A 26,609-nucleotide genomic window follows, 5' to 3' on the forward strand; every position below is an offset into this window, starting at 1 on the left:
TGCCATAGAGTTTCCATAAAATGTGAAGGTACACAACAACAACAACAGCAACAGCAAACAGCCAACTGTAAAATGTATAGGAAGATTGATCATTCTCATAGCCATTGCACTACCAATATGGTTCTATATTGTTGTCAAAATAAGTATCATATCTAGTTACAATTCTTTAGTAGTTGGTGTGAGGTAATTTCTATCTACGAGATCTGGGCATTCTGAGATTTAGGAACTCATAGTGAAAGTAAGGTTAGCTGCTGTCAATAATTGCAAGCATTTTGGACTGTATGGCATATATAAACTTTTTTCCAGTATCATTAAGCACAGGGAGTGGGATGGAAGGATAAGGCTGCCTTTGGATTTTTTTTGGTCCATGTTTTGAAGTGAATTGGCCTTATCCATACATCCTGGGCCAAACAGCAATGTTTTGGATTTTGTGCTTTATGAATTTTGTGGTACAATTCTCAACTCAGAAAGTTTCCAAACTACATATAAAACATATTTTAGATTCCAATATATTTAAAAGTGCATACTTACAGATAAAACTCAATGAGTTATGAGTAGTTTAGAGTTGTGGATTTTGAAGTATATTATTTCAAAAATATTTAAATATAAATGTGCAGATATAGAAACACTCACATCAGTGCATAAATATGACAGAATAGATTTATGCGGGGAAAGGCATGGAAAAGTCCATGGATTAAAAACAGAGTTACCCATCTATTCTTGTTGTGCTTGTGCATGTTCACCTAATATTGGCAACATTAATTTAGAGATGAAGGATGCTAGTTTATGTCGTGCATATTTTAACAACTAGCTCTTATTAGTTTTAGATCAGAGGCGAGGGGAGATCATACAGTCTTCCAGATATCCCCACATCTTTTGCTAGCATACATTGATGAAAGATTCTTTCAAATGACATTTGAAAGCCTATATGCTTTTCACCCTCTACTTTACATCTTCAGACAACATACATTGTAGTAAAGTCAATAGGCTCACTGTGTATTTTGTTCAACAAGTGATTTAACACCTTTACTACGTTGCTTTACTTTTTAGTGGATTCTTGCAAAACTTTAGATGATAACACACAGCATGATGGAAATATCTGTTGTGCTCCATATTGCATAAGAATTCACCATCCTCTTTTAAAACATGTAGCTAATGTTAGATATAAACTTACATTGTGATGAGTCATGCAAATATATGAACTTGAATGTGACTTTGACCACAATCATCTGTACACTTGAGAAGATACCCATTTGAATATATTTATATTTACATTTGAGTATGAATGCACAGGTTTTCTCTGGATCATGTTTGTGGAGGGATAAATGACAGAAAAATGCTAGCTTAGGGCACTGAATCTTTTGGATTCTAATTTTTCTGGAGTGAGCAAAGTCTACTGCAGGGGTCCTCAAATTTTTAAAGCAGAGGGCTGTTTCACGGTCCCTCAGACTTTTGGAGGATCTGACTGTAGTTTAAATTCCTATGCACACTGCACATATCTTATTTGTAGTGTGAAAAAAACCCATGAAAAAACAATACAATGTTTAAAATAAAGAACCATTTTAACCAACATAAATTTATCAGTATTTCAGTGGGAAGTATAGGCCTGCTTTTGGCTGATGAGACTGTCAAGTTAATTAGGATTGTTGTATGCCTTCAAATTGTTTCAGATTTAGGGCGACCCTAAGTCTAAAGTTTAGGGCAGGGGGCGGGTTAATGACCTTGGAGAGCTGCATTCAGCCAGTGAGTCGTAGTTTGGGGACCCTTCGTCTACTGGAACAGCACATTCTTGTTTCATTTTGCGGAATAGTCTTCTAAGCCAGAGGTCAGTGTATAATTTGATGCAAATAATAATAATAATAATAATAATTTCCCCTCCAACCATTCTTAATAGAATCCTCTGAAATTTTCTTTAGCAATATTTGAGAGTAGAATAGCTGCCTACCACATGGTTGGAGAAATAATTGAGAATAAACCTGTGTTTTTAACCGATGTTGTTTGCTGGGCTTGTCCCCATGTGAGCTGCCCCGAGTCCTTTCGGGGAGATGGAGGCAAGGTATAAAAATAAATTTATTATTATTTATTTATTATTAATAATAATAAAACAAGAAAAAATACTAGTTCAGGTAGCATTTGTGTATTCTGGTTTTATGGAATGAAACTTTTTCGCTACTACCTGCCATATCCTTTTGAATGATTTAAGTGTTTGTGTTTCTACTTGGATTTTTCTCCCTTTTTTATATTTAAAAATGATGAACCATAGGACTTATATGTTTCTTTAATGTCAACATATAACATATAACTTTTTTGTCTCAATTGTTAATTTATGCAAGGTGGTACACACCTATTGGGGACCAAGTCCCATTGACTATAATAGGATTTGATGCATCACATCACAGCATGTGAATTTGTAATGTAACATCAGTGAAGGAACTACAGTTCTCTTCCAGATTCATTGTACTGTATCTTTTAAAATGTACGTCTTGTAAATATACAGAAGATATTAAGACTTTAGAAGAGTTAAGAATTCTAGTCTTGTCTAGTATTAGGTGCCACCTACAGTTAACAGTATGCAAGTACAATAAAACACTGAAGATATAAAATATTGATTGTACTTATTGAACCAAGCCGTAAAAAAAGAGACCAGTTATATTTCTTAGATGTGAAATGATATTTAGTGAAACTACATGCAGTTTGCAGAATTGTTCTGAATGCCTAACTGCTAACATGCCTGATACAAGATTCACTTCAGCGGAAAACTTGGACATTATATAATGTGCCTCTAGAGGTACATAGTGTTATATCATATTCTGTGCCTTACCTAATGTGGCTGATACTTGAATATAATGTAGGCATAGTGGAGGAGTGCATGACAACCCTCTTTAAAGATTATGATTTTTATGCTTTCCTAGCTGAGATCTTTATTGTCATTGCACCAGTGCATTTTTTTTTGTCTCCAGAAGAAGCATAATGTTACAACAAATATTAACAACAGGGGGGGAACCCAACTGTAATATAATAGTAGAATAGAGGAAAAAGCAATTGAGTTAGAGGTTCCTGTAAAAATACTGAGATCATTCAACTGGAATTTTGTCAAGCTTGTGTGTTTGTACATAGATTGGGAGCTCACAAGCCTGTCATGATTTATAGAATTAACTGTTAACTCTCTGGTTAGCTGTAGCCAGCATTTGCTGTTATCTTAGAATGATATTCTTTTGTGCTACAGTTTCTTGGATATTTGCAATTCTGTGTGCATTTACTTATCAACAAGTTATATTGAGCAAAGTGAACTTTATGCATAGGATTGTTCAGAATGGACGATATACCAAGAATGAAATGTGGTATAGTCAACTTTGGAAAGCTAGTTGAATTTTTGTTGGAGTTGCTATTTGATGGTACAGTTTTTCTGTCTTAATGAAAAGATGTCATATTGGGGAGCTGACATCTCAATGTTCCTTCTCCTCTTCTAGGAATAGAAGTGCTCTAATCTGTAAACAGGCAGATGGTATTATTAATTCAGGGGTACTGTTTGTCCCACTGTTTGTGTGAGAGAGGGATTATCATACTGCCATAGCAATATTTATGAGCAAATGTACTCATTTAAACACTGTCCATAGATGAATAGTAATTTGGTCTACCTCCTCTGCCTAGTCCTCTTGACTGCTTTTCTTTTTGCAGTGAAAGGCAAGTAAAATGTTAGCAAAAGCTTGTACTATTGAACTGTACGTTCACCACTAGAGAGAAGCTTGCTTTATTCCTTTCCATAATAATTCTATCCATTATCAAGCTAATGATGTCTGTGTTTAGAGGACAGGTTGGAAGATAACTTGTGTAATGTCCTGTTCATTTATATTCAATAACCATATACCCCACTCATTAAAACAATCATAAAGTTAAAAATAAGCAGTCCTTTGTATAAGTAGAAAACAACATAGTGTCACAGGAAACATTGACCTAAAAAAAGCCCCACTAGTTAAAATAACTTGAATCTTTTTTTGTAATGGTTAAATGTTTTTAAGACATGGTTTGTTTGTTTTTTGGCTTGGAATTAAAAGCAGCAATGTACTATGTACCTGGAGGGTGTTTTGCCAGTGCAGAGAGAAACCACACCAGAGAAGTCCCCCTCCTTGGTCATCATTTCCTGTCCTTTTATTAACCTGGAGATGAACCTCCAGAAATGATATAAAGCCAAAGGCAAGCTAATATGGGAGAGTTTTTTTTTCTTCCATTGGAGCCATAAAGGGCTTTAAATTTCTTCATACCAATGCTTTGAATAGTGTCTACGCACAGATTTTGCAAATATAGCCTTTGACCTTCTGTATCATTTTAGGATTATTTTAAATACATGTAGACACTAGGCTTTGGTGGAAATCCTTTGTAAACCATGTGGAGAAGAAAAGAAAAACAAAAGTATAAATTGAAATAAGAGTGGATGTCTTTCATGTCTGAAAAGAGAAGGACTCCTTTTGTTTTAGAGACAACAAGGAATCAGTGGAGGAAGAAGTTGGTGAGGAAGCAATGTTTGCCTTCCTCCTGTAGCTCTCAGTGCAACATACATTATAAAAGCATATTATTTATTTATTTATTTATTTATTTATTTATATCCTTCTTTTTTCCCTCATCGGGGATTCCAAGTGGCTAACAACAAGATATAAAACATACAGGTACATTAGGACAAAAAGGAAATAGACATAGTCAATAATAACAATTAAAACATAAGACAATTAAAGCATAATAAAACTCAAGACAATAAAATACAATCAGCACTTTAGGTATAGTTAAAAACTAAATAAACATTAAACTATACTAAGCTAAAAACTAAGCATACAGAGGGGATACAAAGGATGGAGTGTAGTCAAAAGGAGAAATTCCTCACTATCAGTACATTGTCATTGTTGTTTGCCTTCAGGTTTGCTTTCTGACTTACAGCAAAACTAGTATGACTATCGCAGTTTTCTTGACAGGACATCTTCACAAAGAGTTTTCCATTGCTTTCTTCTGAAATAGGGATAATATAAATTGCTACGGTCACCCAGTGGGTTTGCATAGCTGAACAGGGATTCAAAGCCTGGCACTCTATAACCTTAGTCCAACACTCAAACCACTGTGCCATGCTTGCTTAGAATATTGGTTACATTTAATTTCTTAAGTGTTTAAAAGATAGCAAATGAATGACACTCCAGATAGGTGAAAAAATATTGATTCATCACGAGAACTTCATTTGTACACAAGGTGGGATTAGTAGTGTCCTTCTAATTCATTTTATCTCTTTCTCCATCAATTATTGTTAAATTCTGTTAATTTGTTCCCTTCCCAGTTCCACTTTGGAAATCCACACACAAAAGTAATCTTCTACATTTGGCTACAGATGCGCATATTTTTGTAACCATCCTATCTCCACTGAATTGTCTGAATGTTGATGGAGAGGCATCTTGAAATTAGATTCTTTAGTACAGCTAGTGATGCATTAGGAGTATAAACTTTTATTCTTGGTACTAAATGTGTTGAGGCATCGATTCATTTTTTCGTTGCCAAAGTGGTCTCCTGTCACTTGAGTAGCTTTGTATTTTCTTTCATTCTAATACCAAAATTCTATGTTTTTAACTGTTTTAAATTTTTAATCATTTAGTCACTTTTTAACTTCAGTAATTTTTTCAGGTTTTTGTCTGTTGTAAGCCACCTTTAGTCCTAAGATGGGGCAAAAGGAAATATTACATCAACAATTATAGCAGCAGCAGCAACAACAACAACATTTTACTTGTGGTTTTAACCATCTCATTCAAACTAAAGCTGTCAGTAAAAACGCATGAACAGAATGCATTCTGAATCATTTGAAATCTCCCATATTGATGCTAACATATGTGAAGCTCCTGCCTAATCTTTAAATAACAATTTATTCTGTCTCCTTTTTTGTTTGCATAATCATTGCCTGTTCTAATAATACCACTCTCCTTCAGGCTATATATACATCACTGACAAACAACATTGATAATGCTTTTGACATGTGTGTGCCTTCTAGTCCCCTGTCAACTTAGAGCGATCCCATGAATTCCATAAGGTTCTCTCAGGTAAGGAAGATTCAGAGGTAACTTTGCCCTTTCCTTCCTCTGAAATATACCTACCACACCTGATATTCATTGACAGTATCCCATCCAAGTACTAATCAGGACTGACTCTGCTTAGCTTCCAAGATCAGATAGGATCTGGTGCCTTTAGGGTAATTGACACCTCCTAATTAACTACAGCTTTATTACAGAAATGGATGAATTGCTAGAGAGCATATTTAATCACAATGTCTATGTGCACACTTGCTCTTTTGCTTATATAGTACACTCAGTTGGAAATACTCATATAATTCATTATAATGAAAAATAGTAAGTGGGTACATTCCTTCACAATTTAAACAGCCTGAATTTTTCAGATTGTGCAGCAAAAGATGAGGAGAAAGCTAACGTTTTGAGATTTAAAGGTTAAGTATGTCTAAATAATCTTAACAGCAGATCTGTAATTGGCTAAGTGAATGAACAGTGCTCACCAATGCTTCCTTTTCATCCTGGAAAGAAGTTACAAGTGGATTTCTGCAGGGTTTCGTCCTGGGCTCGGTTCTATTCAACATCTTTATCAATGACTTAGATGAAGGGCTAGAAGGCACGATCATCAAGTTTGCAGACAACACCAAATTGGGAGGGATAGCTAATACTTCAGAAGACAGGAGCAGAATCCAAAACAATCTTAACAGATTAGGGAGATGAGCCAAAACTAACAAAATGAAGTTCAACACAGTCAAATGCAAGATACCCCACTTAGGCAGAAAAAAATGAAATGCAAAGATATAGAATGGGGGAATGCCTGGCTCGACAGCAGTATGTGTGAAAAAGATCTTGGAGTCCTTGTGGACAACAAGTTAAACATGAGCCAACAATGCGATGTGGCATCAAAAAAGCCAATGGGATTTTGGTCTGCATAAATAGGAGCATAGTGTCTAGATCCAGGGAAATCATACTACTCCTCTATTATGCCTTGGTCAGACCACACCTGGAATACTGTGTCCAAGCTCTATGAGGAGCGGCTTAAAGAGCTGGGCATGTTTAGCCTGCAGAAGAGAAGGCTGAGAAGGAGATATGATGACCATGTATAAATATGTGAGGGGAAGTCATAGGGAGGAGGGAGCAAGCTTGTTTTCTGCTGTCCTGGAAACTAGGACATGGAACAACGGTTTCAAACTACAGGAAAGAAGATTTCACCTGAACATTAGGAAGAACTTCTTAACTGTGATAGCTGTTTGATGCTGGAACTCTGCCCCGGAGTGTGGTGGAGGCTCCTTCTTTGGAGGTTTTTAGGCAGAGGCTAACGGCGCTCCATGCTGTCATGCTGGCCACATGACCTTGGAGGTGTCTATGGACAACGCCGGCTCTTCGGCTTAGAAATGGAGTTGAGCACCAACCCCCAGAGTCGGTCACGACTGGACTTAACGTCAGGGGAAATCTTTACCTTTACTAGGCAGAGGCACTCCTGAGTGCTGCTTGCTTAAGAAAACCCAATGAAATTCATGGGGTCACCATAAGTTGACTTGAAAGTATGTTCACACATAGATGCCCTCGGTATCTTCTGTAATTTGGTTCCAGGCCTCCCCATGGATACCAACATTTGTGGATGCTCAAATCATATTATATATGTACAATGGTGTAATAAAACAACATGTATTATATAAAATGGTGAACAATTTACATGAATGTCGGAGAGAGCCTGAGAATCTGTGAAAGGGCAGGATGCTATAGCAAGGTCTGCCTACACATCAGAGTAGTGCTTGACAAAATGCATTTCTGAACATCCTAATGCTTTGGGACATGTTAGTGTGAAAAATCTTGGATATTATAGTATTGATTGAAAGCACATTTCAAACTGGTATAATTTAATGGTTGAAATTTTCACATTGTTCTTTGTTAACTAGTTCTGCCTTTTGCTCTGCTTTGCTTATCAAACTTTAAATTTGGTGTTTTCTTCCAACTTCTGATTAATCTGAGAGATTTTAAATGAGTTTCACCTGTGGGGTTATGAATGTTGAGCTCAGAAAACTGAAGATAATGTGCTTTAACCACAGAGAAAATATGTCAAGTAGTTTTACTTTTCATGCCACACCTCATTCCACGCGCATAAGAAATTTTGACAGCTGACTCTGACCTTATAGCCAAGAAGGCTTTGCAAAACCTGTTGGTGATCATTTTAGGGTGTGTATATGAATTGGTATGTCACAATCCTTTTTAGGAGTGGCTGCAGAACAACTTTAGAAGTTTGTTGTTCCATATATTGCAAAATATTTTTTCTGCTCACAAACTGAAACAGCACACAATCAAATTTAGGTTTTTCTTGTACCTACTTAAGTACATTTGTTCAAAGGCCTATTTCTGGCAAATGGAGATATCTTTGACTGTCATGTCCTTATCACCACAGATTATGAGACTCTTTGAAGAGTTTCAATGCTCTTCATCTTGCTTGTTACATGTAAATCATGTGTTGCCAAATCAGTACCTTTGTTACGTCCAGAACAAAAATTCCACGACCTCTTTCTGTATATGATGGTTACTGTGCAGTTGAAGAATATCAACATCCTATTTCTCTGTGCTGAGGTTCATTGTTCTTCCTTAGTATAATAGTTATTTTAAAAAGCCGAAAACACTCTAGTAGCTCATATTTGGTAAAAATCAATATTCCTCAATTTTGTTACAAAAATAAAACTTTAATTCACATGTCCTTCATTATTTACAGCTACCAGCAAGCTTACGAGTGCAATCAGACTTCTGCTTTGACAGCCTCTTCTTTTTATATATAAAACATATTTATGCAGAGGAATTTACGGTTATAACTATTAATAAGTGAATATGTTTAGAGGGTGTGACTCTGCAGTGAGAATTGTCTGTCCTCTGTTAATGGGTAGCTGGCAATCCTACTGAGGTCTTATTCAAAGACATGGGCATGTTAGTCTGTGCCAGTATACAAAGAGATCTTGTAGCACCTTTGAGACAAACTGATAGAAGTTTGTAGTATCAACTTTTGCAGAGTCCTGATGAAATAGACTGAGGTGAACTTTGGTATATCCTAAAATAAAGTCTTTCATTGCTAAAGGAGTTTTACACTGTATGCCAGGCTCAAGAGAGCTGTGAGGTGATAATGATTATTTAGACTGAGGGCTAAGTGACCCGTCTACACCGATTCAAGAAATGGTTCTCATTTTGTAGCTGGCTTGATCCTGGCACATGATGTGCAACCCTTTTAGCAGTGAAAGGGTTCCTTTGAATATATCAAAACTCATTTATTGTTCTATAGTTTCCAGGAAAACTTGTTCTGTTGTTGTGTTTTGTTACTTGTGTATCATTTCTAGATTGAAGTGTTTTGGGGTAAAAGGACAGGACAGAGTACTAGATGTCAAACATTGCCAGTTTTTATATATCCAGTGCTAATTGCTAGGGTGTATACTTTTGACATCATAGATTCCTTTATTTTGCACTGGGAAGCAGCAGGGGGTTGGGGAAGAAAGCAATGGCAAATCACTTTCTCCAAAATGATTTGCCATTGCCTTCCTTTCTCTTGTAATTTTGTACTAGAAGGCATTGTGTGTGCATGTGGGTCTTTGACTCTGCCTTTCTTTTCATATCTACTGCCACTGCTGCCCTCCTGACTAGACAACTTCCCAGCACAGTCCCGCTGGGGAAATAATTTGCTTAGAATAAGGTGCCCAGCCCTAAAATGAACAGCGTGTGGGTCCATTGGGCTACCTCCTCACCACTGATACACAGCTGTACTCTCATTCTGATGTCCAAGCAAGGCATTTCCCCAGCAAGGCTCTAATTGGAAGCGGTTTGGCCAGGAAGGCAGCAGTAAGCACATCACTTCAGAGAAGAAGAAGAGATTAAAAAGATGCTAATTTAAAATTGTGATGTGAACAGTATTATAATTTCAGTTTAGTATATTTCAGGTACATGTGGTGCTAGTGGGGTGAATCCAGGGCAGCTTTGGACCTGAATAATATGAATTGCAGGTGATTGAGACCCAACGCTACTCTGGATTCACTTTTTTTTCATTGGTGTAGACAAGCTTTGAGTCTATGAAAGCTATGCTACAAACCTTTCCCAGATAGTCTGAAAGGTACTGCATGACATGATAGCTAACCACCCTAAATATCCCTGACATTCCTCTGACTAATATTGTAAATAAAAAATCTGTGTCATAGAATAGAGGGAAGCAAACTGATTTCTTTATAAGTTTTTCTGTAATTTGTTGTTTCTTTCAGGCACAAATTGCCTTCCTTCAAGGGGAAAGAAAAGGTCAAGAGAATTTGAAGAAGGATCTAGTGCGGAGAATAAAAATGTTGGAATATGCTCTTAAACAAGAAAGGTATTGTGAATGATTACTGTGAATACAGGAACCCTTTTCTGTCTTGGAATGGTAACAGTGGCCTTTTAAGCACTGTTCCTTATTCCACCTCAAAATAATAAACTATGAAATAGTTTTTAACCATGTTCAAAGCCTCTCTAAATGTTCAACAAAAACAGTATACTTATAAAAAGCAGTTATACCAAAATTATGCATGCCATTTCAGAAAAAGTATCCAGATTTTAACACTGCTCACCTCAAGGATTGGAGACCATCTTTCCACATTAATTAAAATGTTTTTGGAGGTATCAATAGGTCTTTTTAGAAAGGATTAATTTAATGTCAGTTCTGTAAATGCATTAGGCGAGGAACTAGTCAAATTACTATTTTATCAAATAATAAGAGTACTCTATTGTTTAATAATGTGCAATAAATTTTAGAAAGGATTAGTTGGGAAAATGTACAAATAAATGGTCAATATGTCTTTTTGTAAAGCTACTTCAGGAGTTGACAGTGCCTTTGTTGATAAAACATTATTGATAAATGCACAATCTATATTGGAACAAATCATTTGAACTGTATGATGTCATATGAGCTGTTCAGTGCTGACATAGCTGAACTGTGTTTAGTTGAGAAAGAGCCTGCAGCATAATTAGATTACAATTTAAAGAAGTAATTCACCCAGAAAAAGCCTGGAGGACTAAATAAGCTGTCAGGTTATGTGAACTGTAATGTGGAAAATAATCAGAAAAATTACCTAGACTCCTTTCTATAAATTGCATATCTTGTTTCTGTTAGTGACACAGTAAAATCAAGGCAAATTAAAAGAAAGGTCTGTCGTGATTTTTTTGAGGTCCATTTCACATGTTCTGTTCTAGATAGCTGGTTGGAATTAAATCTTACTAAAGACATCTTCCTATATTTAAATTAAATATAACAAACTTGTTGTGTTTATTCTAATGAGACATATAACTCAATCCTGCTCATGTTTATCTGAAAGTAAATTCCACTGATTTCATTACGGCTTAATTTCCTGAAAGGGTGCTTAGAGCTGCATCCTCTTCACAACAAACAGCCTGATTCTGTGCAAGTTTAACTTTGCTTAAGATCCCTAATACCACATAGGGTAGGCCAGCGGTGGGAAATATAAGGGTTGAATGACAACTCCCTTCAGTCATAGACGTACTGTATCTGGTGATAAGATATGGGAGCCACAATCAAGAAACATTTAGAGAGATCTGTGTTCTCCAGACCTGGCTTGTAAGATCAGTGTGATTCTTCACTTGGTTCAGACAATATTCATATGCCCAATACTTAGCTTCTAAATAAAGAATATACCGTATGTACTTGAGTATAGGTCAACCCAAATATACTCCGAGACACCTTATTTTTACCAGAAATAATTGGGAAAACTTACTGACTCGAGTATAAGCCAAGGGTGGAAATGCAGCAGCCACTGGTAAATTTCAAAAATAAAAATAGATACCAATCAAATTACATTAATTGAGGCATTAGTAGGTTAAATGTTATTGAATATTTACCATATTTCAAAGGAAAACAGTAAACTAGCTCTGTAAGTGGAAAAGGAGGGTCAACCAAAACAATATAGTATCAACAATAACTTAATAATAATAATAATAATAATAATAATAATAATAATAATAATAATAATAATAATAACAACAACAACAACATCAAGAACATGCCCTGGCAGAATATGTAAAGCAAAGTGAAGAACCTGCTTTGATTGAAGTCAAAAATCAGAAACTCCTCAAAGCACAGGAGACAAAAAAACCAGTACAAGAAAACCACACTACAAACTAGAGCTGACAGCTGGCACAACAAAACATTGCATGGAAAGTTCCTTGACAAAATTGAAGAAAAAGCTGATAAGGAGAAGACCTGGCTATGGCTCACGAATGGGACCCTGAAGAAGGAGACAGAAGGCCTGATCCTTGCAGCCCAGGAGCAGGCCATCAGAACAAATGCAATTAAGGCCAAGATCGAAAAATCAGCTGATGACCCAAAATGCAGACTGTGCAAGGAAACCGACGAAACCATTGATCATCTCCTCAGCTGCTGTAAGAAAATGGCACAGACAGACTACAATCAGAGGCACAACTATGTGGCCCAAATGATTCATTGGAACTTATGCCTCAAGTACCACCTCCCAGCAGCAAAGAACTGGTGGGATCACAAACTTGCAAAAGTATTGGAAAATGAGCACGCAAATATACTGTGGGACTTCCGAATCCAGACTGACAAAGTTCTGGAACACAACACACCAGACATCACAGTTGTGGAAAAGAAAAAGGTTTGGATCATTGATGTTGCCATCCCAGGTGACAGTCACATTGACGAAAAACAACAGGAAAAACTCAGCCGCTATCAGGATTTCAAGATTGAACTTCAAAGACTCTGGCAGAAACCAGTACAGGTGGTCCAGGTGGTGATGGCCACTCTGGGTGCCGTTTCAAAAGATCTGAGCCGGCATTTGGAAACAATAGACATTGACAAAATTACGATCTGCCAACTGCAAAAGGCTACCCTGCTGGGATCTGCGCGCATCATCTGAAAATACATCACACAGTCCTAGACACTTGGGAAGTGTTCGACTTGTGATTTTGTGATATGAAATCCAGCATATCTATCTTGTTTGCTGTGTCACAATAAAATAATAACAAAATTTGTACCCTGCCCTATCTCCCCATGAGGACTCAGGGAGGATTCCAACATAGCAATAGGCAAACATTCAATGCCTATATAAACAAAAGGCAATACTAAACATTGTACAATAAGTTAAAATAAACAGTTGCATTAAATAATTACCATTAAAAAACCAGTTGAGGTAAAGTGTTATATCAGTTCCCTTTCGCCTTCTCTCAGGCTTCTCCTACTGATGCAGCCTAGAACAGCAGTGGCTTTTTCAGCTACAGCATCACACTTTTGGCTTGTGTTCGGCTTGTGATCAACTAAGACTCTTTTCATAGAATTGTACACTTGGAAGGGACCTCTGAAGGCCGTCTAGTCCAATCCCCTTCATTCTGTCTTCATGTAGGGAAAGCACAATCAAAGCACCCCCGACATGTGATGACCATCCAGCCATAATAATAATAATAATAATAATAATAATAATAATAATAATAATAATAATAATAATAATAATAATAGGGTTGGAAGGGACCTCTAAAGACCATCTAGTCCAGGACCTTCTGCCTTCATGCAGCAAAAGCACAATCAAAGCACCCCAACAGATGGCCATCCAGCCTTGATATTAATATTAATAATACAATTGGAAGAGACCCCATGGGTCATCTAGTCCAACCCCCTTCTGCTTTCATGCAGCCAAAGCACAATCAAAGCACCCCCAACAGATGAGCAAGGCCAGGTAAGGCAGGCAGTGAAGGCAGGCAGGAGAGTGGCTGATGGAGGGGAAGGGAAGGGGGGGAGCAAAGGCCACCGCCACTTGTCCTCCTGAAGTTTGCCCATGCCTGGGCCATACACACACACGCACAAATACGGAGCTAATTTTAAAATGAATACTACTAAAACACAGATTTAAAATGCAACTTTTTCCCTTCCCAGAATTATAGTGTGTGTGTGTGTGTGTGTGTGTGTGTGTGTGTGTGTGTATATATATATATATATATATATATATATATATATATTAATGTGAGTCTCTTTCTGTCTCAAATCTAGAGAGAAAAGTGGGGTGCAAATAATAATAATAATCATCATCATCATCATTATCATCATACTAAATCAGTGCAATTTAAAACTAAAAAGGAGGAAGTTGTGGCAAACTCCTTGGCAGCGTGATAGTTTGCTTTTCCTGCCCGTTTTGATCTTCTCCCCCTGAAGTGGAAAGTCACACACCAATCTGGGTGGAGGTTTAGTTAGAGGTCTAGCATAAAACCGGAGTGGAGCGATCCAGATCATGGCTTGGGATTGACCCCCCTCCTTTTCCCCCTTTCCTCATTTAAAGCCTTTTTGCAAAGCAAGAGGGGAAGGCTGCGAAGGGAAAGAGGAGGTGGTTTGCAAGGGAGACCCTGCAGAGGCGAAGCAGCAGCCACCAATGCCGTTTGCAAATCAGGCTCCCTCTACTCCCACACTAAACTCCCTTCCCTCCTTTCTATGTATCTCTCTTTCTCCTGGCTCTGCTCCTTCTTCTCCAGCTAGGAAAACTTTGCTGCTGGAGTCTCCCCAAAAGTCTGGAGGATGGGATTGGGAGGCTGGCGGGAGGAGGCCAGGCTTTTTTACAGCAGCAATTGAAATTGCAATCCCCAGGCTCAGCTGCCTCCGCCGCTCATCTTCTCCTTTTCCTCCATGGCCAGCTGGCCGAGGAGGAGGAGGAGCGGCGGCAGCAGCGGCATAATTGGATCCTCGCCTACGGGCTCCAGTACCGCTACTGCTCCTCCTCTTCCGGCCTGCTCAATGGAGGCAAAGGCCAGCTGGCTTTAGAGCCTCGCCTCCAGGCTTGACACCAATATAAGCCATGGGAGGATTTTTCAGCCCAAAAAAGGGCTGAAAAACTTGGCTTATATTTGAGTATATACGGTATATATTTCTCATATGCACATAGTTTGCTTTATGTGAAACCAACATCTGCATAAGAAACTTGAGGTTAAGCAGCCCTAAAATTGCAAGAGGAAAGAAAATCAGGGAGGAATAAAGTTACACAATTATGTGAGAATCATTCTGATATTTTGTGTTGTTATTTCAAATGTATCAGTTTTAAATAAGTAACAGTAGAATAGCATTTTAATGCTTTTTGGATCCCCCAAATCCAGTTATTTACTTTGAATAAGAATGTAGTTTGCAACTAATTCAGCAGCTGAGTAATCTCAGACAAAGGGGACAATCAGCATCACATTTTGGAATCGTTTTATAGTGTTAAGTCTTCATCTGCACAGACTGCACACTTCAATGCGTAACCATTGGAGTGAAATTAAAACTGATTGTTCCCCATTTGTACTTCTAGAAATTTCCTCTTTCAAACATTATGCTTTTACCTGGAGAACAACCAGGCACTGTCATTGTTTAAGTGAACATTCTTATGAGTTGTGTCTGCCACATATAGACACACAAATGTTCCTTTTTATTATTATAGAAAAAACTACACGTAGAATATTTCTTAAATTAGATATCTCAAATTTAATAAAAATTATTTTATGTAGCTTTCTAATAAATATTCCATATACTTCCTTATTTATTCTACATTAAAAAAGTTAACAAGCATGTGAACTGAGAACCACATCTAGGTTTATAAACTGACTTTTACAGACTAGATTTTTGCTGAAGTCGTTATCAATGAAAAGCAGTGCATCTAACTCATAACTCATAACTATTGCAGGGCAATTGTTTTTATTATATTTTTGCTGAAGCTGAAGAGCAAGAGATGATTTGAGTAGGCATGCTTGCATTGTGTAATTGATCTGAAATTATTTATGATGTAGACTATTTACCATTCACTGGCCATTCACTGGGTTGCAATATCTGTATATATTTCAATGTTTACATCATTAAGATTCTTTTGGGGGGAAATAAAATGATAATGGCCCCTGGTATTTTGTGTTTCAAATACGTTCCCAACTGATATGACTCACTTTTATGCCTATATGATATCATTTCAAAAAAAGGAATTTGTTCATTTGTGGAAGTGATGGAAAGAAAAATACTTGTTACTCATTTCATGGCAGAATAATACAGAGAATAGAGCTGTGTTGGAAATTCTATTTTGTGAAGTCTTTGGGGAAAATATTCTCTATGAAAATGCACACTTTTTTAATGCAAAAATATGTTTTCTGTACAAAAACATTTATTTGAATAGTGAAAATATACAATCTGTGTAAAAGAAAGTGTTCTTTTTTGTTGCATAGATCTGCTGTTTCCTGTTGAGGAAATACATGTCATCTGTTTTTTGTTCAGAAAAATGGTTTGTAATTGTATGTAGACAAGGGATTCTCAAACTTTTTCAGCTGCGGAGCGTTTTTTGAAGCAAATAATAATAATAAACTTTATTTCTATTCCGTCCTATCTCCCTGAAGGGACTTGGGGCGTATTCCAACAAACAATGGCATACATTCAATGCCTTCATAAAACAGATATTGGCATAAAATCCCAACAAGACCCCACATATGAAAACAGTGTTGAAAACTTAACATCAAATTAAACCTAATATCTGTGAATTGAACATAACATTGATAAATTAAACCAATATAGTCAGACAGGATCAAACAAGAATTATACAGTGACATAAAATCTAAATAAATGTCCACAGTAATTTACAAAAGCCAACCGAAGTTCAACACAGTTGTGTGGGTTGGATTATATAGCCTATGGTGGTAAATTGGGCTGACATAGAGCCCAGATACAGCGTAATTCTCAATCAGGATCCAGAAGTGGTCTTTCGTTAATTAATCCTCCTCCTCTCCATATGCTAATAAGCAGAAGTAGGTCTTTAGTTGTTTTTTGAAGAAGAGGAGAGTGGGAGCCAGCCTTATTTCTTTAGGCAGGGAGTTCTAGAGTTGGGGAGCGGCCACGGAGAAGGCCCTCTCTCTCGTTCCCACCAGCCGTTCTTGAGATGGGGGTGGGACCAAGAGCAGGGCCTCCTCTGCTCACCGCAATGCCCAGGCTGGTTTGTAAGAGGAGATGTGATTGATCAAGTAGCCTGGACCTGAGCCATTTAGGGCTTTAAAGGTAATTACCAGCACTTAGTATTTAGCCCGGAAGCAGTGGAGCTGCCGCAACATGAGAGTGGATCTCTTCCTGTACGGGGCTCTTGTTAGTAATCTGGTTGCTGATCTCTGAACAAAACATTTCTCATGGAGCCTCAAAAATGATTGTATATTATATATTATATAATGTATATATATCAGCCATGGGAAAACTTTTAAATCAACATAAACTTAACATTATTTCAGTGGAAGACCAAGGGGCTATCAAGTCCAACCCCCTTCTGCCATACAAGAAAAGCACAATCAAAGCACCCCTAAGAGATGGCCACCCAACCTTTGTAGTAGTAGTAGTAGTAGTAGTAATAATAATAATAATAATAATAATAATAATAATAATAATAATAATAGAAGCCCCAGGGGCCATCCAGTTCAACTCCCTTCTGCCATGTAGGAAAAGCACAATAAAAGCATCCCCTGAGCAATGGTAGGGAAATAGGGTTTGGGAAGGTGAGAGAAAAAGGCTTTGGGGGGCGAGGGAGGCGGGGGAGGGGGAGGAGCAGGAAAGAGGAGGGAAAACTTGGAGGGAGGGTGAGGAGGAAGGGAGACAATGGAACCGCGGAGCCCCTCTATGCTTCGTGGAGCTCCAAGGGCTCTGCTGAGTACACTTTGAGAACCACTGGTGTAGTCTAGCACCCCCAGAGACTTTGCAAAATACTATATGTATACTAATAGCTTTCATGAACACAGCTGAAATCTTCATTTTCTCCTGCAGAAGGGAGAACGCTGTGGAAGCTGTTCATGGCCCTATGTGGGAAATAAAATAGAATGATAACATTTTTCACATATGTGTCTTTTTAGTTGTTTCTGGTCAGGAGGACAAGAACCTATTCCTTGAAATAGGTTTGGTTTTTTTGTGTGTCAGGAGTGACTTGAGAAACTGCAATTCGCTTCTGGTGTGAGATAATAGACAGTCTGGAAGGACGTTGCCCAGGGGACACTCGGATGTTTTTTGATGTTTTGCCGTCCTTGTTGGAGGCTTCTCTCATGTCCCCACATGGGGAGCTGGAGCTGACAGAGGGAGCTCATTCGCACTCTCTCCAGATTCAAACCCAACCTTCAGGTCAGCAGTCCTGCTGGCACAAGGGTTTAACCCATTGTGTACTGGCAGCATTGATTGTTTAGATCTCTTAGTCTGGCAGCAGCTCCAAGCTTTTATCTTCATGTCTGGCAAACCTTTAAAGCACAACTGGACTGGATTTTTCAAGTCTTTAGACTGAAGGTTTGACAACTAAACAGGTCTTCTTCTGCAAGCTAGCCTTGCGAAATTCATTTTTCCATTTTTGTCATTTATATACCAAACATGTCTAAACAGTGATAAAATAGGCATGTAGCAGAGGATATTATGGGGAGCGGGTGTGCTAGAATAGAAACAACCAGGACAAGTAGATTTGTTCATATACAAAATTGTTTCTCTTTCTCTTACAGAGCTAAATACCACAAATTAAAGTATGGCACTGAGCTGAATCAGGGGGACATGAAACCTCCAAACTATGATTCAGGTGAGAATTGGTTTGTTTGCTGGAAACAACTGGGCAGAAAGCAAAGCAGTACTGATACAGCCTGATACGGATGTAGCAGGAGCCAGGGTTTAGTCATGAGCAGTTCAAGTATTCATACTTCATTGCTCTGTGTATGCATCACCCTCTCCTATTCTATCTGTCCAAGGTTAAGATTAACCTCTGTGCTAATTGTCAATGGCTTAAATGCAACTAAGCGTGTCCTAAACACCTTTTTTTAGTACCCAGTTTTATCAAAATTAGTAAAGATGGTTTAAACATTGCACTCATGTTTGTATAAGTTACGTTTGTATCAACATTTAGGTTCTGCCTTTTCAGCCCATCCATTGTTTCCTAAGCAAAATGTTTATAATACTTAAGAGCACTATTCTTGCTTCTGGATTCCTCAGTCTAAGAATCTCGTGAATGTATTTTACTTTCTTATCCATTTTTATTTTATTTTAATTATTTTTCAAGCTCTTTAACTTTTAATCCATAGTGTGGGATATAATAAGAAAAATATGTGAGGGACGTTTTGTTAGGAATATGTAACAGCTATGTATCTATCATTTCCCCAGCTTAGTATTATCCACAGCTCCTCAAATTCTCTATTACCCAAAGCAAATAGGCTTCTCTCCATTTGTCTTTTTTGTTATGCATATTTTTAAATAACTGATGCAAATAAACCAGAGTTTGAAATCTAATTTATTAAAGCATCATTTTCTTCTGTGAATAATGTTGCTTGCTTTAATTTTAGTCTCCTGTTACATCGTTTCTTGATTGCTGCAACCTTTCATTATGAGAATATAAGAATTGAATACATGTTCTATAGATATAGGCAAATTGGAATAATGATTTAATTACTGTATTTATTCGAGTGTAATCTAATGTGCACCTCAATTTTCAAAACCCTGAATTTGCTGGAGAATGTAGTGCTCAGCAACAAAAAGTACACTCTTTGTAATTTGACCAAAATAAGTACACATTACTGTGGCTGCATGCTTATAATTCCTTCTTTAAAAACAAAAGTGTCGGAACACCAAAGCTTTCAGCAATGGAAAAGAAAATATTGGGGTGCATCTGTTGAATGAATTCACTATAACTGCCCTGGCTCAATGTTATGGGGTCATGGGGGCTGTAGTTTGGGATCATGGGGGATGCCAAAGAATGCTGATGCCTCACCAAACTACAAATCCCAGCATTGCATAGCATTGAACCATGGCAATTAAATTAGAGACTAGGTCCCTCAAATAGGAGCCTCATGTGCTCCTGAAGTAGCTTCCCCTCAGCACCAGGATCTGTTGCACAAATCTAATGGGCACCCCCATTTTGGGATGGTAATTTAGCCAAAAAAGATGATCATTAGATTCAACTAAACATGGTACTTACTTGCCTTTCTTATACAGACTAAAAGGTGCAACATTCTGAGGAAAGGGAAATCTATAAATGTTTGAAAGCAAAGGCATGTTGATGGACTAATGTCAACTACATTTATTTTATTATTCTTTTCCAACACAGTGTTTCATTATAGCAGTGGTCCTCAAACTTTTTACCCTTTACATCTATATGTAGGTGTCATGCCATCTTTGTTGACATGTACCCTGAGGGTTTATCTTGTTTGAGAACCACTGCAGTTCAGAGTTCTAACACATTTTGCTGTAATTTTGACAGTTCTGAATGTTTGTTTTTTTTACTATTAGAAAGTGCAGTTGACAAAACTGAATTTCTTTGCTGTGTAGTTATTATACTAGTTTTAATCTTTCAGATGAAGGGAATGAGACTGAAGTCCAGTCACAGCCAAATAGTCAACTCATATGGAAACAAGGGCGACAATTGCTCAGACAGTAAGTTGCAATAAAATTGTTCCTGTTGTATACGCGAGCTCCTCTCTGTGTGATCATTCTTTACATAATACCCCAGAGAGTGCAATATTCAATAGATGTGTACCATTAAAGTACACTAGTATCAGTAATTACTGAAAGCTATCCTTAGCCAGTTTGTGGCTACAGTTGTGTTTGACAGCACTAATGGTTCAACAGTATTCTTTCAGACTGGGCTTATCTGGACAGTTCTGTTATAATTGCTTTTTGGTTTAAAGGTTTACTTCTCTCTACGACATCTAAATACAGTAGAGTCTCACTTATCCAAGCTGAATGGGCCGGCAGAACCTTGGATAAGCGAATATCTTGGCTAATAAGGAGGGATTAAGGAAAAGCCTATTAAACATCAAATTAGGTTATGATTTTACAAATTAAGCACCAAAACATCGTGTTATACAACAAATTTTACAGAAAAAGTAGTTCAATACACAGTAATGTTATGTTGTAATTACTGTATTTACAAATTTAGCACCAAAATATCATGATATATTGAAAACATTGACTACAAAAATGCCTTGAATAATCCAGAACCTTGGATAAGTGAGTCTTGGATAAGTGAGACTCTACTGTACTAGCACAGATTTCTGCCAGAAGAACTTATCACCAGTATTAGTTCCAGACCAAGCAAAACTGGGAAACTTTTCACATGAGCTTAATGAAACTGGCTGGAAGCAAGAATTCCAAAATGTTCCAAAAACTTTCTATTGATTATTTTAGAATGTGGACCATTTCGACTGAGGTAAGAGGAGGAAGGACAGTTTAAGCCAAGTGTAGTAAACAGGAGCTATTGGATGCTGCCAGTGTTTTTTTTCCTCCTCTTCCTCATTTATATCTTGTTTTTCTTTCCAGTCTTGGACTTAAGCTAGCTTACAAGACTTAAAAGAAATAGAACTAAAATCTATATCAAATACAAAAATTAAAATAAATATAATTAAACTCTCCATAAAACTAAACCAAATTAAAATGCATAGCTATCAAAAGCAATATATAAAGATAGACAGCACAACACAATTCTATAAGGCTCCATTCCATTGAGCAACCAGTCTTTTAAAAAAAAGCCTCACCAGCCTGTGGAAGATACCAAAGAGGGGGGCAGTCTGTCCTCTCTGGGAAGGAAGTTTCAAAACCCCAAACCAGTCCCCAAGAAGACCCTCACCTACATTCCCACTAGGTATACATGTGTGGGGAAGAAAGCCCTCTGCCAAGCATCTCAAAACGCAGGCAGATAACGTGGACCTAAGCTGTGTAATTTTTTAAATGTCAAAACCAGCACTGTTTATTCTGAACCACCAACCCGTAAAACGGTTGCCACAAGGAAGACATGTGCTCCATGTAGCTAGCCCCAGTTAACAATCCTGACTGCAGTGCTTTGGATCAGCTAAAGTTTTTAAGCACTTTTCAAAGGCACCTTGAGTAGAGTGTATTACAGTAATCTGAATGGGATGTAACTAAAGTGCATTTTACTGTGGCCAGTTCTGATGATTCTTGGTACAGGTGAAGCTGGTGGACAAACTTAAATGTGCAAAGGAATTCTGAGGGACCACTGAGACCTGAACTTCTAAGCTTGGGGTTGTATCAGGCGCACACTCAAACTGTGGACCTTTGTCTTCAGGGGGAGTTGAAGCCACATCCACTGTAGGCTGAATTCCTGTTTCCTCATTTGCCTTTTGACTGACCCTGAGCTCCTCTTACTGAAATGGGAAGTTTGAAGCAGTGATTGCTGGGAGAAAAATTCTTCATTGCCTGCGCTGAATCCCCTTTGCAGAACAGTTGTTCTTTTGTCCTCCTCACATGCTCAAGATTTGCTGTAGAGTTTGAGCATAGAAAGTGGGAGACAGAATTGCCCCATCACTGCATCAGTGTCAAGAGCTGTCCTGTTGTTGAGACATATTGCAGATACACTTTTCACAGTTCCTAATCTGTGCAAAACAGATTTAATGCTAAGTCAGTGTTTAAATAAAAAGGAACATTAGAAGGTAAAATGGTGATTATAGAAGGGCTAGTTCACACAACAGCAATTCTTATACATTTTCCTGGTCCTGGTCATTGTAACTTCTTGTAGGAAAAAAAAGTGTGTAGAAGTCACCAATTTGAATCTGCTGGAGTAAAGGAGAAAGGAGACAATATTTGCTCATTTCCCTCTGTATTTGCAAGCTGCTTTCAGTGCTGCCTTGGGGGCCACCCCAAATTTCTGAGCCAACTTGTAAAAGACATTAGCAGAAGAAAGAGTTGGCAAAATCAGCTCCTTCTTTCTTTATGAAATTCTGTCAGAAGTCCATTCTGATTCTATTCAAGGAATGTTGTGCTTAAAATGCGTGAAGACTCCCTCTCCCCTTCTGAGTAATAAAATGAATAATGTATTTGTGTATACATGGATGGCAAAGCTGTTTGCTTTTCTCGGGGTTGTAGAGGCTGGTACTACAAGAGACAATCCCCTCTGCAGCTGGTACAGGATGATTTGTAAGCCTGGTGTGTCAGCCGCACACAGTCACATTCTTTCTCTTTCCACTTCACTGTTGTTCATTTCTGGGTAGATTGTGGCTATTGACTGTAGCATCGTTGCCACCCCTGAGCCCTGACATAGTTTCTGTTGATACAGATACCTCCAAGAAGTGGGATACACTGACACAATACTGGATGTGAAGTCAAAACGGGTACGGACTTTGCTGGGTCTCTCAGGCGATGACCCTGACAGAGATAATGACAAAAACCAAGAATCAATGGTGAATGGCGCAGATGCAGAGATTAAAGAGAAGGTGATGATTGGGTAAGTGTTCTGACAGTGAGATGATACTAGTAGTACAAGTTATGATTTTGAAAGAAATGCACAAAAGCTCAAGTTTTCAGTTATGTAGTATGCTGCCCCAGTAAGATATTCCAATGGTGTGTGTACACACACATATACTGTGGGGAGAATGGGGTTATAAGATATAGGCTTCTATCTTATGTTCCTTTTAAGGAGTACAGCTGTTTTAGATATGCATACTTCAGCAAAATTAGTGTGGTTTTGCTGTAATAGTTCAATGTAGTCATCACATTTTGTTTTTTGACTAATGTTTTTCTCAGACACTATGTAAATCTTGAACAGAGTTCTCTGTCTTAATATGGTTGCTGTTCACCTCCCAATATGTTATTATGAAATTCAGTGTATTACCACCATAAATGTTAGTAGTTGACTTCTGCTAATCAGTTTAGAAGAGATACAAATGGAAATTGGAAGGAGATTATCATGAAAAATCCTAGAACCAGGAAATCAATACGTTCTCTTATTTTTCTTTTGGAGAGTTCTTATGATGAGAGGCTACTTTTATTTACTCAGAGTAGTTATATATTAGTGAGCAGAAAATGCATCAGATGACAGAGTATTATTTTAAGGGCAAATTTTTTATTTATTGTTCCCCAAAGTGGTGAAACAATGCAATTATATTCCATAAAGAAGAGTTATTTGTTCTGTCTGTAGAATCTTTTATGCAAGCCAATGTATTTGCCAATGTACAGATCCCAGGGAAAACTTTTGCACTCGAGCATCATGTGATTTGGAATGCATCCTGGAAGAGTTCACATCCGTCAGTGGAAACCTTATTTTGATAATTTGGCAGATATAATCCTACTCACATATGTTTCATAATGTTTTATGAACGAAATGTTACTCTTCTTCAGATCAGCACACTACTTGTACAAAAGATAAGTACCACAGTTCAGCATGAATGAACTCAAGAAGGGGTACTAAAATGTAACCTTTATTAACATCTAGCATTTCCAGTGTTTGCGGTGAATGTCAAGGAAGCATTTTGCCATTAACATTTTTGGTGGAAGAAAAACAGTGGATGAAGCTGCCTTATCAGTTTGGGCATAGCTTTGCGTGATATACCATTTTTTGTTTTAATCCCTGCTTCTTTATTTTAATAATGTTACCTTTCTCTATGCAAGTTGAGTAAATAGCTTGGGGATAGCACTGTTTGTTATCTGACTGTAAAGGGGGTCTGCATCTTGCCAGTTAATATGTTGAGATGTTTTTTTAAGCAATATAAGCTTTTTATTTTATGTTTTAAAAAATCTATGTAAAATCTTTCAAGTGTTTTGCATATATACTGTAACATATAAATAGCTTGTTGTACCTGATGAAGAGTATTAATTAAAATTTGACTAGACATTTTATAGAAAGATGGATGATTTAAATGTGTTCATACAAGTACTCTGGTATAATGAATTGTGGAGGAACTATGCAGTAATAATGATGTTACTTGAAAGTTTACTTTTTTCTAGTTTAAGAGTTATTTATTTGAATAACATTTTGCTGTACCAAGTATTCACCAGATCAGATTTTAGGCTGAGTATCCCTTATCATATCATTATTATTATCCCACCTTTTCTCTATAAAAAAGAAGACTCAAAGCAGCTCACTATAAAATCAATACAATTAAAACCTAAATATATACAAACATCAACGTGGAGTTAATCATGAACACTATGAAAAATAAACAGTTTAAACCAATTAGAAACCTATTCATAGTTCAGACTGCCCTGACTTGATCTTTAAAACTCCCTCCTTTAAAAGTCTGCCTGAATAAAAAGATTAGAAAATTTGGGATTTTATTCTGAATTTGGAATATCCTTATCTTCTCGAGTCTAAAACATCACCGGATCAAATGTGCTCTTCCATTTTGAAAACCCTGACACCAAAAAAGTACTTGCTGATGAATGTAATACGCATCAGCAAAAGGTGCGCTCTTTATAATTTGGCCATTACAGTTGCTGCCTGCTTAGAATTCCTTCTTTAAAAACAAAAGTGTTTCAGCACCAAAGCTTTCAGCAGTGGAAAATAAAACCTTGGAGTGCATATTTGCTGTAGAATGAATCTACTTTAACTGTCTTGGTTCAATGCTATGGATTCATGGAGGCTGTAGTTTGACAAGGTCTTGAGCCTTTTCTGCCAAAGAGTGCAGATGTCTCACCAAATTACAAATCCCAGAATTACATAACATTACATAACAGATAATATCCCTCAAATGGGAGCTCCAGGATCCTTCTGAAGCAGCTTCCTCTTTTGCTTTGGCTCAGCACTAAGATTGTCATATTACGTGAATCGAATGTGCACCCTAATTTTGGCAAGGTGATTTATCCAAAAATGGTGAGTGTTAGATTTGAGTAGATACGGTATTTGTATATGCATAATCTTGGACATGGGACTAATCACAAAATTCTTGTATGTTTCCTATACACAGAAGGTAATTTTATACACAATATTTTTAAATACATTTGTGCATGAAACAAAGTTTATGTACATTGAATCAATAGAAAGCAAAAGTGCAATTATCTCAGGCAGCTATGAATACAATTTTGGATTTTGAAGTGTTTTGGATTTTGGAATCTAACTAAGGGATGTTCAACCTGCATCAGCTGGGCATGAAAACATATTTGAAGCTTCTATCTTATCCGATCATCCCACATTTTGGATCAGCACTTTTTAATTTTTAAAATTTTAATCAATTGAAAATAAGAACACAAATCTGCCAGATTGTTGGAACACTTCTTGCCTGCAGGCACTGCAGGTGAATTGCTTTGTGTATCAGAAAGCAGAAATAATAACTTTTGTAGCAATATCGAATTATTCCCCCATCCATGTCTTCTTTTATGGTTTACAGGTGGTGATATCTCTACTCCCTCCCTTCCAAATATTCATTTGGCAACAAATTTCATAGAATATAAATAAAACCCTATTTTGATTTGAGATGATTCTGTATAAAATGTTATTGAAGGAGTTCTGTGAGTCTTAATTTTGTTACTGATAATGAGTAGTTTAAATATGTCCTGAAGTGAAGCGTGGCAATTCTATTTTTTTTTCTTTTAAAAGATATAAAATATGACAAAAGTGCCTAAATTGTATTGTGTTCTATGATCTGATTTTCATGTGTAAAAGGGAATTCTGAATGTTTTCATCACTCAAAGCTAATTGTTTAGCATTGTGAATACAACCTATGCCACTTTTGTAGCTTAACAGCATTATGTGATCTTTTTCTTCATGTCTTCATATGTACCTTCAAGTGTGTAAAGTCTATATGCAGGAAGCAATGCAGTCAACCTGGGTGCTTATTTCAGTTCTGGGTTTCCTTTGTGTAAGTTAC

The 26,609-nt window shown here is 37.3% G+C and overlaps 1 protein-coding gene across 3 annotated transcripts in view; it reads left to right on the top strand.

Moving 5' to 3' along the window:
- Nucleotides 1-26,609, top strand: part of strn (striatin) — a 62,019-nt gene that overhangs the window by 5,502 nt on the left and 29,908 nt on the right. For all 3 annotated transcript variants that reach the window (XM_008125572.3, XM_008125582.3, XM_008125576.3), the window contains exons 2-5: nucleotides 10,289-10,392; nucleotides 18,534-18,607; nucleotides 20,370-20,448; nucleotides 23,084-23,251. In XM_008125572.3, the coding sequence (XP_008123779.2) occupies nucleotides 10,289-10,392; nucleotides 18,534-18,607; nucleotides 20,370-20,448; nucleotides 23,084-23,251 (425 nt within the window). The remainder of the gene's footprint in view (nucleotides 1-10,288; nucleotides 10,393-18,533; nucleotides 18,608-20,369; nucleotides 20,449-23,083; nucleotides 23,252-26,609) is intronic.

The sequence above is a fragment of the Anolis carolinensis genome, chromosome 1, assembly GCF_035594765.1.
Source record: "Anolis carolinensis isolate JA03-04 chromosome 1, rAnoCar3.1.pri, whole genome shotgun sequence".
Classification (NCBI taxonomy): domain Eukaryota; kingdom Metazoa; phylum Chordata; class Lepidosauria; order Squamata; family Dactyloidae; genus Anolis; species Anolis carolinensis.